At 37.3% G+C, this 16,390-nt stretch overlaps 1 protein-coding gene across 1 annotated transcript; it reads right to left on the reverse strand.

Moving 5' to 3' along the window:
• Positions 1 to 230: 230 nt before the first annotated feature.
• On the reverse strand, positions 231 to 15,921 carry LOC140152172 (uncharacterized). Its single transcript, XM_072174472.1, has 15 exons — positions 15,918 to 15,921; positions 14,984 to 15,235; positions 14,026 to 14,262; positions 13,384 to 13,629; positions 11,490 to 11,732; positions 10,752 to 10,997; positions 9,580 to 9,819; positions 8,764 to 9,015; positions 8,132 to 8,244; positions 6,440 to 6,498; positions 5,061 to 5,221; positions 3,912 to 4,077; positions 3,552 to 3,607; positions 2,808 to 2,925; positions 231 to 2,150 (listed from the first exon to the last, which is right to left on the reverse strand). The coding sequence occupies exons 1-15, from the start codon at positions 15,919 to 15,921 to the stop codon at positions 1,307 to 1,309; spliced, it is 3,237 nt and encodes a 1,078-aa protein (XP_072030573.1). The 3' UTR covers positions 231 to 1,306.
• Positions 15,922 to 16,390: the final 469 nt, after the last annotated feature.

Below are 16,390 nucleotides of genomic sequence, written 5' to 3' on the forward strand. Positions count from 1 at the left end.
TTTTATGTTTAGTTTATTTCAGTTGAAAACATGGCAACATGTAACTGATGGAAAATGGAGTTGTTAACATGTATATCTATATAATAATAACAATAATAACATATTTTTTACTTTTTTCCCCTTTCATTTGACACAATTCGTGGGTCATAACTTCTTAACATTTCGAAATAGGAAAATAACTCAAGATGTGAATATTAGGAGTGTCACCCCCGCCGTGGAAATTATTTGTATTATATGTTTTACTTTTTTCTTTCATTTGACACCACTCGGGGCCATACCTTCTTGGCATTTCAAGATATAAAACGGACCCATATGAATATTGACCCGGGTCTTATAAAGAGTGTCACCCCGGGTGGCAAAATATTTTTATTACATTTTTTTCTCTTTCATGTGACACCACTTGAGGTGGGGGGGGTCATACCTTCTTGGCCTTTTGGTTGCTGAGTAAAGAAGCAAGATAGGCTAATGTAGGCTGAGACCATTTCATAATCATAATCATAATTCAGATAAGTGATTACAAAAGACGAATATCCAGGAACGAATTATCATTACCACACCAGTCTAATAAAGGGAAAGATACCAATACCAATGATAATCTTATTCTTTTCTCGAGTCGTCGATTATTGTTTTTTACCATACAATATTACGTGGTTCCTAATATGCCATAATACACCCATATAAAAAGGTACAAATATCCTCTGTTTAGAAAGCAAATTTTTTACGCCTACTCAAATTTGGTACATTCACCGGAGCGCTTTCACCAGGTCAACCGGCGTTTTCAGCGGATGTTATTGCTCTGAAGATTTATTGTTGCTTGTGATGTTGTTGAGACACCGTCTTCTTCTTTGACGTCATCTACATCTGTGACGTCATTGAAGGAGGTATCTCAACAACATCACTATAGCAGCAACAAATCTTCACTAGCAATAACATCCGATGAAGACGCCGGTTGACCCGGTGAAAGCGCTCCGGTGAGTGTACCAAATTTGAGTAGCATATATAGAAGTATAAATTTGCTTTCTATTTACGTTTACCGCTACGTATATGAATATATATCATTATATCCTTTATTTAATTTTACAAGACCATAATATTTTTCATGAGCTTTTATAACCGTGAATCGAAGAGATATTTTGCACGATGCAAGCATAGCCTACCATGCAACAGTTTACACCCACAATCTGAAACATAAAATTTTGGTTGTTTTCCCTTTGATGAACGCAAAGGATTAAAAAAAATAATATTACGTAAATATAAACCACTATATTATATAATTATTATTTACATAACAAATGACCGTCACCAATCAAGCATTTTCAGTTGCGTGTATTTCTACAGTCCCAGCTGGTTTTTTCATCATGATAAAGTTGCCATCAACACTTGATATAGCGGTGACCGTAAAAACGGAATTGTTGTTGGACGCATTGTTGGAGCTGGAATTTTTGCGACTTTTTTGCTTTTTTCTTCTGAGTTTACTATCATTCTTTCCTGCCATTGGTTGTACCCCAGCGTCGTTCTCAGCAATTTCTCTTGCTGCTTTAATTTCCTTTGCTCTTTTTAATATCGCATTTTGAATTATTGTTCTCCTATTGTTTGTGATCAAGGACTTTGTCTCAGCGCTTGCCAGTTTTCTTTCACCAGAGACGATGACTTCATCCAAGAAACAACACGCTGAATTGAGACTCCCGGATACCGCCTGAGAACTCTCGTGTGGTTCTCTTTGTAACTCAACAATATCGTCCGTTTCGTTTGTGTTTAATGCTGTCAATTCAAAACTGTCATTCGGTAGTTGCCAAGCAGATTCAGATTCAGATTTAACAGATGAAAGAGACGTTTCAGTGATATCATTTGGGCGAGGTTGCGACCCTTGTCTGCTTTCTCTTTGAGGAACAATCAAGGAGCTTTTGTCTGATGGGTTCATATCCGACATCTCCCATCTTTCTGTAGTTTTGTTTGGACGAGATCGAGAAGAACCAGACTGTTGGCTTGAATTACACTCATCACTAGACGTCATCAGTTCCTTGGTAGTTGTGACACTACTAGTCTTCCTACTATTATCCGTGTTAACTGGGTGGTATGATATGGTTCCATCTGCTTCTGGTTGAAACCCGTAGTTCACTTGACTTTTTGGTGCATACGTGCTTCCCTTTCTGGAAATACACAGACGGTAGTTTAGAGAAAGTTTATGAAATAGCATGAACAATGTGTTTGCACTTAAACTATATGTTTAAATTCATTCCATTTTCAAGTGAAGCGAACATTTTTTCCATTAAAAACTGAACAAAAAGTAATACATGAATCAAACTTTAAAAACTTTAAAAAGTGTCACAATTTGATACCAAAAGTTAACAGAAAGAGCTATACATTGAAAAGGTACCCGTTTTACTATGATCTTCCTCAGACGCAAGATAACAATACAATGTGATTCGAGTGCGGACGGTTCACACTTAGTTGATATTTGGCAATATGTGGGATGGGATCACATGATGATTTATGCGCTGTTTATTATTGTTTTTTAATTGATTATTAATTATTGAATTGAATTGAGGGAAATATGAGTATTTAGTACCAAAATCAACATTATAGACCTACAAACAGCATTCCTCAAAAAAGGATGAATAAATTAAACAATTTATTTTGCTGCCAACATTGAATCAATTTTGACCTTGTTTCACACTATTTTGTGCTTTTATATCAACATGGTGTTTGCTGCAATGAGCTTCATTTAATTAGTTAATTAATCAATTAATTAATTAATTAATAATTTATCTATTTATTTATTCTTTTAATGGTACATTTCTTTATACCTAGACTCTGCAAGTTTGTTGTTTTTCCTTTGAGATGCCACCTTCAGACCTATTCCAATCAGGGCAGTCATTACCACAAACCATATCCCTGCAGCCACTACTGCGTACACTTTCGAATCTGTATAAATGTTGGTAAAAAGCCACACAATAACTCATGTTGTCAGTGATCTTTATTTTGGTTCTTAAAAACCATCAGCGGCGGTGAAAATTGTCAACTTTTATGCACAAAATTACCAATATTAGACACATTTTACGACTGTCCCCTCTAAAAATGTCTTGCTCCCAATTTTTCTTGCAGAATAAAATCCTTGTTTGGCCACCGCTTAAAAACATTTTGAAGTGACATCATACGTCCTTTGTTTTCTTGGTAGCGTTTTTTAAAGGGCTCACAAAGGTTACCAGAAAACGTTAAAATGTCGACTCTAGTATAAAAAGGTTATAAAAAGTGTTCACAAATAAACAGAGAAAGAGGCTTACAAATATTTTGCAATGCATGTTTTCAATTTTATTAATGTTTGGAGAAAATGTTTAACATGCAAGAATTAACAGAGCAATTTGACATAATGTCGTATTCAGATGATTCACCCATAGGACCTCATCCGTGATTCAATATTGCTCTTTCTAGTTGTTGAAATTATGAAAGGACACAATGAAAATGGAAATGTAAATATTAAGCAAAGAAAAATTAGACGATTTCGGTAGCATTATTATTACCAAGGTAACGACACAAAGAAAGATACTTACCATTAAATAGTTCGAATTTTTCACATCGTCTTCCATAGAAGTTGTCATCTACACACCTGCAAAAAAAATTAAAAACTTACTGCAAAACATTCTTATACGGTATTATGCTATTAAAGTGTTGAAAAAAATATTGTGCAAAAATGTTTCAAAAAACATATTCCAATAACAGTTTGACAACATTTTTAAAAACGTCGTTGTAATGTGCTTTTATACAAATGTTATAAAAACATTTTGACTAAAACCAAATCCCAAAAATATTACCAGTTTTAAAATGTTTTAAAAACAAAGTTGTGTTTGCTAAGAGGGTTATGTAAAATTGAATACGGTACATTAAAGTAAAATCTTTTTAATGAAACTTACAAACACGATATTAGATCATGTCCTTCATGTCGTACACACGAGCCTTTGTTCATACAGAAACCAATATTGTCGTTACAATAGGATGAGCAGACAAGTCCAGAAGCTATACAGGTCATGTCAGATGGACACGGGAGAGTCAGACAGGCATCTACTGTAGAATTGGACCCTAACAATCAAAATAATAATGAACGTTAATGCAAAATTCAATAACATGTTTTTACGGCATATCCGGCCCCGGGCCTGCCGGCCCTGCGGCCTTGATGTTTTCAGTATTAACAAAAACATCAAGGTCGCAGGGCCGGCAGGCCTGAGGCCAACGACTCCCCATACGACTACTAAACACTCCAAGTGGGACCCCAATAAAGATCAGGTATAAGGATATCAGGAAGATGATATCGCCACTTTCTAGATCTTCCTCTTGCCCTAGTTCGGGTGGCTATTGGAGGTAGGCCTATACTTGCTGTAGCCTGTAGGTTGACTAGTACATGTAGGAGTTCTGCAAAACCACCCCATTCTTCAAATATATATTATAATAGGGTCCACTCGCACCAGGTGACCTAACCATCTTACTTATTGTTTGGCAACAAAATCTGTGACTGATATGCATGTGGTGTCTACTTCAGGGAAGTACCTTATCAGCAAGATATCAGTTAAGTGCTCGCTGTTATAACTTGCAAATGACACACCGTAATATTTTTTATTATGTTTATAGGCCTTAATGTTTCGCACTCTTCGAAACGTAAGGCCGGGAAGGGACAAATGTATCAAAATGCGCAGAATAAATTTGTACCCATCAATGAAATGCAATTATACACCCTTTTTTGGAATGTTGATTTCTTTGACAAAATGCTCATTAAAGTGTAACGATATAAAACTTTTAAGACACTGGAGGATATTGACGTTACTGCTTCACTCTAAAATTTTAGAACACTGGTGTTCCAAATATGAGCGGCAGTGTTCAAGGTGGTGTTCTAAGTTGAATACTGGATGTTCAAACATAGAACACCACCTTCAACACTGCCATTCATATTTGGAACACTAGTGTTCAATAGTGGAACATATTATGGTGTTCAAGAACTGTTATAAAAAAAATGGTGTTATCAGGCATCCAAAAATTTAGAGTGCTGCTAAATTATAAGTTCCGCTTACCGTCTTGATTTTGAACAATGATCTCCTGGATATTCACTTTAAAGGCATCTTCCTCCCACGCTTCCAAGACAACAAACAAATACTGTCGTCTGCCGTCAGCGCTAAGTTCTTCAGTGAAAGCAAGACTAACATCTGCTACAACACCACCGCCATCGCCAAGTCTATAATATCGAATAAACAAAGATAAAGTTAGTGTATTTTAATGTTTATTATTTGAGCGTTTGCATAATGACATGCTCCCAGTTACCATGGTTACTCGGATATAGGAGGCAAAGTTCATTCAAAGAGAACGGAGTATTACTATTAGAGGAGTAATATATTCATTCGAAAGATGATTTAAATTTGCCTCGGCTGATTTAAACACGCATATTATATTAGAACATGAACATTCATTCAGACATTATTTCAAAATTTACAGACCACGACAAACCGTTACTTGGAAAGTCTACGTTTGTATGGATTATGTCTTCAAAGTCCATTCAGTGATCCCAGCGAAAGATTAAAAATTTAAGTTGTGTGCAAATTGCTTAAACAGGAAAACAACAATATTGACAAATAAGAAACGTTGAAGCCCCGTTCAATTCATGTAAAATGTCTTATTTTCATGTTAGCGCATACATGGCACTAAAAAGGTGCCAAAATCAGAATTTCGATGATTTTTACGAACCTCTGGATGAGCAAATCACTGAAAATGCCTTTAACACCGGACCGCAATATATACAAAGTATACAGTGATAACGCACTTTCATCTACAAGACACGCCACACACACTTCCACAAATAACAACCCCTCCCCCCACGGATAACACCCACCACCCCACCCCAATACCCTACACATAATCACGATACTATAACTGCCTATGTGAATTATAATTCAGAAAAAAGTGCTTATTTTGGAAGAATTTTCAAGGTCAGCATTTAGGACTGAATTTTGGCAAACAAACACAAAATATCCGAGGTCATTTATATACACTTATTAACAAACAATCAACACATTAGAAAACGAATCAGTTGTTATAATTCCATTAAGCAGTATACAGACTTTTTATTGTACGTACAATATTGTATGTACAATATGTACGTTATTTAATCTATTGCCATTCTATTTCCAGTACTGTTTAAGTTCTAACGAATGTTTGATGACGTAAAATCGATAATATATTTCTGCTAGATATTGTATGTAACATATTATCGATTTTTCGTCATCAAACATTCGTTAGAACTTAAACATTACTGGAAATAGAATGGCAATAGATTAAATAACGTACACCCGGGAACGTACATATTGTACATACAATATTGTACGTACAATACTCGGAGTCTGAAGCGCGCTTTATGGTTCATATATATATATAGTACAGACATCCTAGGAAAAAATACCTGAATCCAGTCGTAACAGCTCCTTGATAAATCACATCATTGTTGAGAACGTTGTTAATCTATCAAACAGAAAAATAGTTATGTCAATGACATTTGAAAAATGCTGGAATGTTATCATAGATCATCAAAAATAAATAAATCAAACATTTTTAACGATCTATGATCATAGTCATCTTTACTTGTATGAGCAGGCCCATTGGGGATGGGAAAGGGAAGTTTATTGAAAATGCTGTTTCAATTAAAGATTGTACTGGAGAATGGACGAAGACCGACAAACCAAGAAAATTGTTGGTGTGACAACGATTTTTATATTCTTCCTGGTTTGTAAGTTCCTAGATAACCATCAAAATACTAAGAGCCCGTCTCCTCGGAAATGACTGAGTAAAAGCTAAAGCAAAGCGGTTTCTCTTACAAGAAACTTACGACGGGAATTTTGTAAAACATCCCATCAAAGCTTTTATGATGACGCCCATAATTAATTGTTTTGTGTTTTACTTAAGCATACACTTCTAGTGCCCGTTTCTATTCATCGTTATGTATTCTTCTCCCGTGCATTATTTTCGCGAACTACCCTTCACAGCCCAAATTATATAAACCTGCACGCTAAACAATGCATTATCTAAAACCTGCACGCTAAACAATAGATTCTAGATAATACGTGCACGCTCAAATACTAGAAATACTACTTTCACATAACCATATAGTAGAGTTAGGTGAAGCTTTCGACACAGAGGTCACATAACTATATAATTGTCTGTTCGATATATATACCATCAAAAAAGTACGAATATACATTCTGTGGTGTTAAAATGGTATAGTTACAAACGGTTGCAATGTGCAATGCAAATATCATTGTCATAAATTATGATTAATGATCTCAAATAAATCAAACATCAAATGAGAATAATCGAGATGACACCATTGCAAAATATTCAGCATTTTACAAATGAAATACATGTAGGCCTATATCTAAAATAACATAGCCGGGCCAGGAAACACACACTAGCGCATAATATCATGATCATGCTTTTATAATACCATAGGCCTTCAAACACATGTGTTTGAAGGCCTATGATAATACTGAACAAATTGTTAAATCCCAATGTCGTGTGTTTTAATATAAGTAGATTTTAAAGTTCAAATTATAGAGCTATAAAGTCCAGTTGATATTCACCGTAGTACTAGTCGGACATCTAAATCGATCGTTTCCAGGTGAACTGGTTCAGTGCTCTCTGTGTTCGAAACCACGATATTAAATGATCACAACATAAAGTCAATTGGTTACAAACCATGCGTGAATAAGTTACTAAAGTATGACGTATGGCGCAATCGATACCATTGATAGCTAACTTATACAGGGATTGATTTTCTTTACCAGTTAAATGCTACGTAGCTGGTCAATGTCCTGACGGTGTTTTTAAAATGTAAGATATTTTCCCTAATATTAAAACTAATATAATGAATGCAGCAATTAGTATTGCCTATTGTTTTAATAGGCCTACACTCAAAGTGTATGACGGATAATGTACTCGTGCAAATGCATTCGTCAAGATAATTGCACTTGCCATGGAGTTATTGCATTTAGCTCTTGAGCCTATCGGCTCTCGAGCTAAATGCAATAACTCCACGGCGCGTGCGATTATCTTGACGAATGCATTGCACTCAGTTCATTATCCTTATCATAATACATACCGTGTTATCTAGAGCGTCTGACAATGCTTTAAATTGGTCTGTCCTGCGATCTTGCAAAGCATCAGAAAATGCAAAATTTAACAGCACCATGGACAAAAGCAACCGGTGAGAATCTGAAGAAGAAAAAAAAACACAATGTGATAACTATTGAATGCTGTGTCAAGATATTGTAAACATTATTTTGCACATGACTCAGGGGCAGCGCTTTTTCCCCACTCAATAAAATTACGAACATTTCCACTTTTTGCGGCAATTCTACTCAAAATTGGTTTATTTTGTCCCCCATGAAATTCACTTTGCCCCATGAACCCTCCCCCGCAAACTCCTGGTGCTGGATTATTCCACTCTATATTGAAATATAATGTGTGTTATATTTTATATTATTTTCTTGTAATATGCGCCAATATAATTATTATAAGCCCTTAACATAATACCAAACAAAAATTCTTTGACAAGATAACATAAACTCAGAATTATGATTTAAATTCGAGAAGCGAACTAAGTAAAAGAAAACTTTCTGAAATGGTTAGTGTTAATGAATGTTTTGATGGACATAACCATGCTTTGTGATGTAGTAAACAATTAACTGAAACAATGATAAGAAAAACGAAAACAAAAGCCGAAAAACCTACTAGACAGTGATTCCGATATGACTTCAAAAGAGCATTGCACCTGGTTTCCAGATGGGTCAGTGGCTGTGTACCTCACCACAGATCGTCCAGGAGGAAAGAGGTCTCCCGGTTTGTGGTTACTGACAACGTTGACAACATTGGAATTATCTGTTGCTGTTGGTTCTGGCCACGATGCTTCCACATCTACTGGTCCGTTCGATAAACGGGAAATAGTGCTGGATGGACAGTCATTTAGTTGGGGATATTCTAGATCTGAAGGATAAAGTAACATAAAAGTAATATAAAAATGTTCAGATGGTGTACAGTATAATAATAGTATAATATAGCAGTATGCCCTATTACCGCATATAACTGTCGACTATATAATAATATCAGATTGCTATGAAATGCCCGTGACGTGTCTAATAACACGATTTGCAAACCATGGCAAATTTAACAAGAATAAAACAATCGATAATACCGCCCTCTATAGTTGGTACAAATGGGTGATACAGTTATGTTGGTTCGTCAATAAGAAAACCACAGCAAATTGCATGAAGATTTGTACCTGCCATAGTCTTTCATTATCAATGTAATTTCAAAGGACTCAGTGTTACTTTTTTGTTCCTTTGAAATTCCAAACTTATTAGCTTGCAATGCAATCAGTTTATAATGATGCAAAAGGCTAATGGAATTGAAAACTTACATTACATCTTCCCATAAAACACAAACTAATTTTTTAGAATTAATAATATGTCCTGACAATTTTTTCTTTTGAATCGTAAGCAAATTCCTTTAATTGATTTCAATAATTTTTTAATTAAAATAGGCATTTACCTTGTATCGTAACTGTAAATATGCATGATATTGCATTGTTCCGTTCATCGATGGCAGTGTACACAATGTCAGTATCGCCGATGGTAAACTTCTCCCCAGGCTCGTGATTGGATATCAATTTTACATCTGAACTATCCGATGCAGTGGGAGGTAGCCATGATATTGCTGCAAATGATTTGCCCGGTTCAGACGGTCGTATGATGTCACGTGGGCATCCAGTAATGACAGGGACTGTGTAATCTGGGGGAAAAATATGTCAACAGTTCAAAAAGTTGGTCAAAATAGCAACCACAGAAAAAGATTTTTCGCTGATTATTGTTCTTTGGGTGGCGTAGTTAGGGGTTGTGGCGCCCGGAGTACCCCACCCACATTTCTGAATAGAGTATAAAAATTTGCATAAATACCACTAATTAGTTATAAATCTAAAAGTTGAATTTCGATCTGTCAAATGACTATATATGTTGAAATGCGCGCAAAGCCCGCAAAATTGTGACTTTCACCGTTTGGAAAGGGCACAGAATTGATGCTAAATAATTGGCGCACGTGACATCCCTTTCCCCAAGCTGCGTCAATGTGTAGTACAAAATAAGATTCGGGTTTGCGTAAAATTGTAATTCTTGAAAAACTGAGAACTTCAAGGTCAAATTTAATGTACAAATTCAACACTGGTCAAATTCTGTCCAAATCCATGCCAAAATATTCCCCTGTGTCATACAGATATCATACCGTATAATTCCATCGACAAGCATATTCCTCTAAATGAGGTGTTTTTTTTAAAGAGACGAAGGGCAGACACCCCCCACAAAAACATTATAATAGATTGGTCTTACAAATCCTACATGTTTGTAAAGCCGCATGTTAGTAAAATTGTTGCTCAAACTCAAAATAATGGGTTTTCTTTTATGATGATGTCTACTTTTCGTCTCTTCGTCAAACAAACAAATGCTTGTAGATGGCCCATGCGATATGGTAAAGAGTATTTCTATAGTAGAACCATTCATTGTTTGAAATTTCATGGATAGACGAAGAAAGTCCTTCGAGCGCATAAAAAAGAGAAGAAGAAGAAGAAGAAAACTGGTGAAGAAGAGAAGAACAAGGATATAAGGAGTAGAAGGACGATGAGGAGGAGAAGGATGGTTGACGATGAGGAGAAAGAAGAGAGCAAAACTTACCTATCAATCTTTCATAATAATCAAATGCATGATTCAGCACAAGCGTAGCATCCCCTCCGGCTCCAACTTTAGTACTACTCAATCTGCACTCCCCAATCGCATTATAATCAACCGAATGACAAACAAAAGTTTTCTCCTCAACACACGCAACAAGACATTCAAATATACTCAAACCGGACAGATGTACGTCATCATGACCTGATAGCAGAAAACCGCCGGTTCGGGAAAATTCATCGAATGGGAATCCTATGAGGTATAATAACATAACACATATACTTAGAAGTCAAAATGTTTATCATATAAATAAAACAAACAGAAAATAAGACAGTAATGTGACAATCTAATTATGGTATTTATGTAATCAACTAAATCAGATTTGCAAATACAAATGAGAATAAAAAAGAGAGAGAAAAGATTATTATTGCAGCATGCGTTAAATGAAGGTGTAAATCAGACAGCTTCCAAATTTTAAGTGAACCAACGTATAGTCGCTATCAGATCGTGCTTTTTGTTAACACTATTAATGGATCTTATAGAAAGTCCTAACTATAGGCCTAAGTACAAGGATAATTCTAAAAGTTCCACAAGTACATATACAATCCCATTTATATCCCAAGCTGCCATATGAAATGATTGGGATACGGTAAATCTTTTCAATATTTTTTTTTTTTTTCTTTAGTTGCAACGTTTACTAAATAAAATACTAGAAGATTGCACAATTGATATCATGACTCTTACCCAAAACAGTGACACTGAATTCACAAACATCCGTGTTCCCAGCATCATCCATTGCTATATACGTCACTGTAGTGATTCCAGATTGGAATACGTCCCCAGAATAATAATTGGACGTCACATTTGGTTTATCGGCATTATCTGTCGCACTTGGTTCCCTCCACACTACCGCAGCACTGTCTTCCCCGTCGTTTGCTGAGACGGCGATCGAAGATGGGCAATCGACAAAAGTCGGGTCTTCAGTATCTAGGAGAGGATAATAAAATAGTTAACCTTATGAAAATTATTGGAAATTATATAATTATTTTTATATGAAATACAGATATGCGCCCGAAAGAGCACAGAAAATGCATCTCCAATTCCAATATCTGAGCTTGCTGAAAGATCTTCGGAAGATACGTTGTATGCTATTCGGTATAATGGATATGCGAACGGATATAATGTAATCCCGCCATCAGAATTCGTGGAAGAAGCTCCGCTATCTGGTCACCAGATGTTCTTTTATTCAGCAACAATTCCATCCATTACCTTCATCTACCAATCTGAAACTGGGGAAATACCAACCTTGGACTGCATGTTACCATGAGTCAAACCTTCTAACAACCTATCGCATTGACATCTCAAGGTCACTCTAAATGAGAATATTATATAACCCTTATCCTCCCTATTGTCTAAGGAACAGAATCTTGGACTTTGCGCAAATTAGACCAAACCAAATTGAGCTTGAAGTATATATGTGTCTTTGGTCTATCAATGGTATTACTATTAGGCTAATGGACAAGATAAGGAGATCCGGCGCAGGTCGAACGTAACAAAGTAACGTAAACAACGTAACGTAACAAAGCCTATTTGGAAGTAGCAGCCCAACGACAGATGAAAAATTATGGTTTGGCTATGTTGTCCGTACGTCCAACCACCGTCTACATCGCATTCTCCAAGCCTACCAGAATTACTTCACTGCCTCTATATGCTACCAGGTCGTCACAATATAGAGATGCCGCCACAGGATGCTAAACAGAAGGCCCAATCCACACTAAAAATGGAGGAAGATGACTCGGAGGAAACCGAAGGGCCACACCGGCTTATGAACGTAAACCAAGAAAGTCGAAAAATGTCCCGAAACAATTACTTTGTCACAGCTACTGGATTATTACACGGCCTTTGGTGTTTCAGGTCAGGGATTGTTTGAATGTAGGGCTGTATGCGGCGACTTGGAAATCGAGACGATGGTCGGACGTACGGACAACATGACTAAACCTTTTAATCTGTCGTTGGGCTTCTTCTTCCAGAAAAGACTTTGTTACGTTCGACCTGCGCCGGATCTCCTTATCTTGCCCATTAGTCTAATAGTAATACCATTGATAGACCAAAGACACATACCATTGCATACTTCAAGCTCACTTTGGTTTGGTCTCATTCTGTTCCATAGGTGACAATAGGGAGGAAAGTAAAGAATGTTCTATGACGTAGCTCCAGAACTCCTTCAACATCTGTTACCAGATCGTATGATTATTGATCCTCGTCTGTGGCATTCTGTCAGATCCCACGACCAAGCTGTCAAAATCTTAAGATCCAACCTGGTCAGCCACCAGAGGTCATTCCTTCCATCCTCAGCTCACCTGGAATGCGCTACCTGGTCAAATTACCTCTAACCAGAATCGGCTGAACTTCAAACGGGAGGTTAACAACTATCTTTGCGCCAACCCATCAGCGCTATCACACCGACAGCAGCTGTTAATGCCTTGCATAGTTCAGACATTAAAAAAAGTAAGTCGAAAAAGGTCCGAAGACAATTACTTTGTCACATCCACTGGAATATTACCCGGCCTGTGGTGTTTCAGGCCGGAGATTGTTAGAACTCCCCTTAACCAATGAATTCATTTCATATTTTTCTTACCTTCAATGGTAATACTGAATCTACAGTTCTGCTGGTTACTATACACATCTGTTGCGGTATACTCTACCACAGTGACTCCTAAAGGGAATATATCTCCGGGGTTTTCCCATGAAATCAATGTCACCATCTCTCCTGTGTTATCGGTTGTCGTAGGGACATCCCACATGACACTTGCAGCATCATAGCCCGAGTCGACAGGCTGAGTGATTGAATCGGGACAGTAGATGAACACAGGGGGTTCCTTGTCTGAAAATGATACAGTATTAGTAATAGTAGTGGTATTTATTTCATCATGCACATCAGAACAATTCACTATATAGGCTGTATCGGTTTCAAAGATATATGCTTACCAAATATACATTCAATTTCTTTTGACGCCACCGCCGCCGAAGTCGGAGATATTTTGTTTATTTCTTATTTTGAGCTGGGTAGGGATTTTTTTTTACTCATCAGTGCATGGACAAGTAAAAACACTTGATAAAGACTTTGGACTTTCATAATTTGAGATATCAACAAGTCAAAAAGTTTAGAATTGCGATTTGAAGGATACGGATACAAAAACACACCAACCGCAGAACGAAAATATTGTGAGGATCTGTGAATAAAACAACAACAACAGAAGTAACAACAATAACTTCTTACCTTCGACCTGAATAACAAAGGTGCAATTTTCCATTTCTGTACCATTCGGATCAAGAAAGCTATACTCGACACGTGTTTCACCGATGGAAAACTTCTGGCCAGGTTCATGTGTCCATAGAAACTGCCAGTCATCATGGGGTAAATGAGCTACTGGTTGAGTCCACTGGGCTGTACCAACGTTTGAGCCAGGATCTGTTGTGATGTTTAAATTATTTGGACAGCCCTTAATTGCTCCACCTGCAATTATAAGAAGACATAAGTGAGTGTTCATAAATAATTTGGTGGGGTTGGAAAATATTTTGGCTCCTAAAAAGGGGGATCAAAAATTATTCAGTCCTTAATAGGGGGATCAAAAAAATTTGAAGGTAAAAGTAAAAGGGTAAAAAGTTACACTTTTGATGTGTTCATAAAAATCCGAGTATTTTTCAGGTTTTAACCCCTTTGGAGGTCAAATGGTGACCTTTGACCTTTGAACCTTTGAACTCCAGAAGGGAATGTCACAGCTAGGTAAAGGTATACTTTTTCTGGATCGGCATGACAAGAGGAATAATTTGGAGACATTTTCAACAGCATTTGAGCAGTTAGAATTTTGACCTCTGTATGAACTTTGACCCGCCATATCTCAAAATGCTCAATGCTGACAGAGGTCCAGTAAACTTATTTTTGAGGTTGGTGGTCTTGAGAAGCAATATCCATCAAAAACAAAACTATGGACACCAAAACAACGCCATACCCACTGGCAGCCAGACTAGTTTGACCCACCTCCCACTTATCGTTTCCGACTTAGAAAGATCAAAGGATGAATTTGAAGAGTGGGCTAACGTGGGCTAAAATGAAGGTATAGAATTATCCAAGTTTGATGATGGATTCTAATTATTACGAATAAGATTGTTGTTATTGTTACTTGAGTCCATGCTACGCGGCTTATTTGCTTGATATTACGATAAAATGTACTCACCTATAACATACACGGCAAATGTGCAGTTGCTCTCATTTCCTGCGTCGTCTTGGGCTATATAGATAACTCTCCATACACCCCGTGACACGGACAATCCTGGACGATAGTTCACCGAGATAAACGGAAAAGCATCAGCATTGTCGCTTACGGTCGGCTCAATCCATTCAATCGGATCGCTGTAGGTATGTGAGGGATCGGAAAGACTGGTGATGATGTCAGATGGACAGTTTTGGAAAAGTGGTGGCTCTATATCTGTAATTAAATACGGTAAAAGAAGAAAGAGAATATATTTTGACCATATCCTGGTAAAGATGCCGAGTTGTACGAGTCCGAAACATTTCTTTCTGTTTATTTTTTCGGTAACTTGATAAGAAGCAAAGGTATTTGTTATGGAAGGCATGGGTGACCGGAAACTTATGACTCCATGACGCGCCAGTGGGAACTTGGCACGATATCACGAACTGTTGGTCCTGAAGCTTCTGAGAAGTGTCGTCTGTCAGTCGTCAAACAAACAGCATACGTCAGCATACAACATACGCCCCTTGCACCAATATGGGGAGGCTGGCTCTTCAGTTATTTATGGGCTGATGCAGAAATCGACGTCATAGGCATACAAGAACATCGCCTATCACTGCCATGCCAACCCCACAAAACAGTATTATGTTCTAATATAGAAAACTAGGTGTTAATCTACAGCAAGGCTACGGACCAGACAAGGTGGTGTTGGTCTACTGATGTCTAAGCGCAAGCACATGTACAAATATCTGCAAAGCGTGAACTATTTCTAACAGGATTGTCGCTAGTACTTTTTAAGGCAATCGTATAGCTTACTGTGGCGACCGTCTATGCTCGCAAAGAGTGTGCTTCCTCAAAAGACAAGAATGAGTTGTACATTAACCTTAAACATCATCTAGAACCGGTAAACACACAATACACATGGTTATGGGGGACTTCAATGCTCGAGTTGGAACTAACAGTCATGTAACACACCCTGGAGTTATTGACCGTCACTGTTTTTACATAACAAGTAGCACCCTCGCCATATCCATATCCATCTTCCAGTGTGCTTGCGAATCGTGGAGACTACAGCAGATCTGGAAAGGAGAGTACAAGCACTGGATGGCTGAGGTGTTTCCGGAAGATCCTCAACATCTCATATAAAGACCACGTGACCAAAGCATAGGTTTCATTATCATTGAGGTATAGGACTTTTTATTTTTTCGGAGAAGAGCAGGTAGGGCAACTACTTGTTTATATTTCTACATGTTCATACTACATACTCTGAAAATTTTAGACAATTCGCACGAGTCCGTTTTTTAAAAATCACATTTTTGTTCCTAAAATGGGGGCTATAGCGCCCTCAACGGGCACTCTCTCCATAGGGCTACATGTAAAGACCAGTTATAG

The sequence above is a fragment of the Amphiura filiformis genome, chromosome 5 (genome assembly GCF_039555335.1).
Source record: "Amphiura filiformis chromosome 5, Afil_fr2py, whole genome shotgun sequence".
NCBI classification, from domain to species: Eukaryota; Metazoa; Echinodermata; class Ophiuroidea; order Amphilepidida; family Amphiuridae; genus Amphiura; species Amphiura filiformis.

What these genes read in the sequence shown, in the direction of transcription:
- LOC140152172 (XM_072174472.1), bottom strand. An exon ending in ATTTGCCGTGTATGTTATAG is followed by an intron (nt 14,263 to 14,983) that starts GTGAGTACATTT and finishes TTATAATTGCAG; the next exon opens with GTGGAGCAATTAAGGGCTGT. An exon ending in AAAATTCGAACTATTTAATG is followed by an intron (nt 2,926 to 3,551) that starts GTAAGTATCTTT and finishes ACATTTATACAG; the next exon opens with ATTCGAAAGTGTACGCAGTA.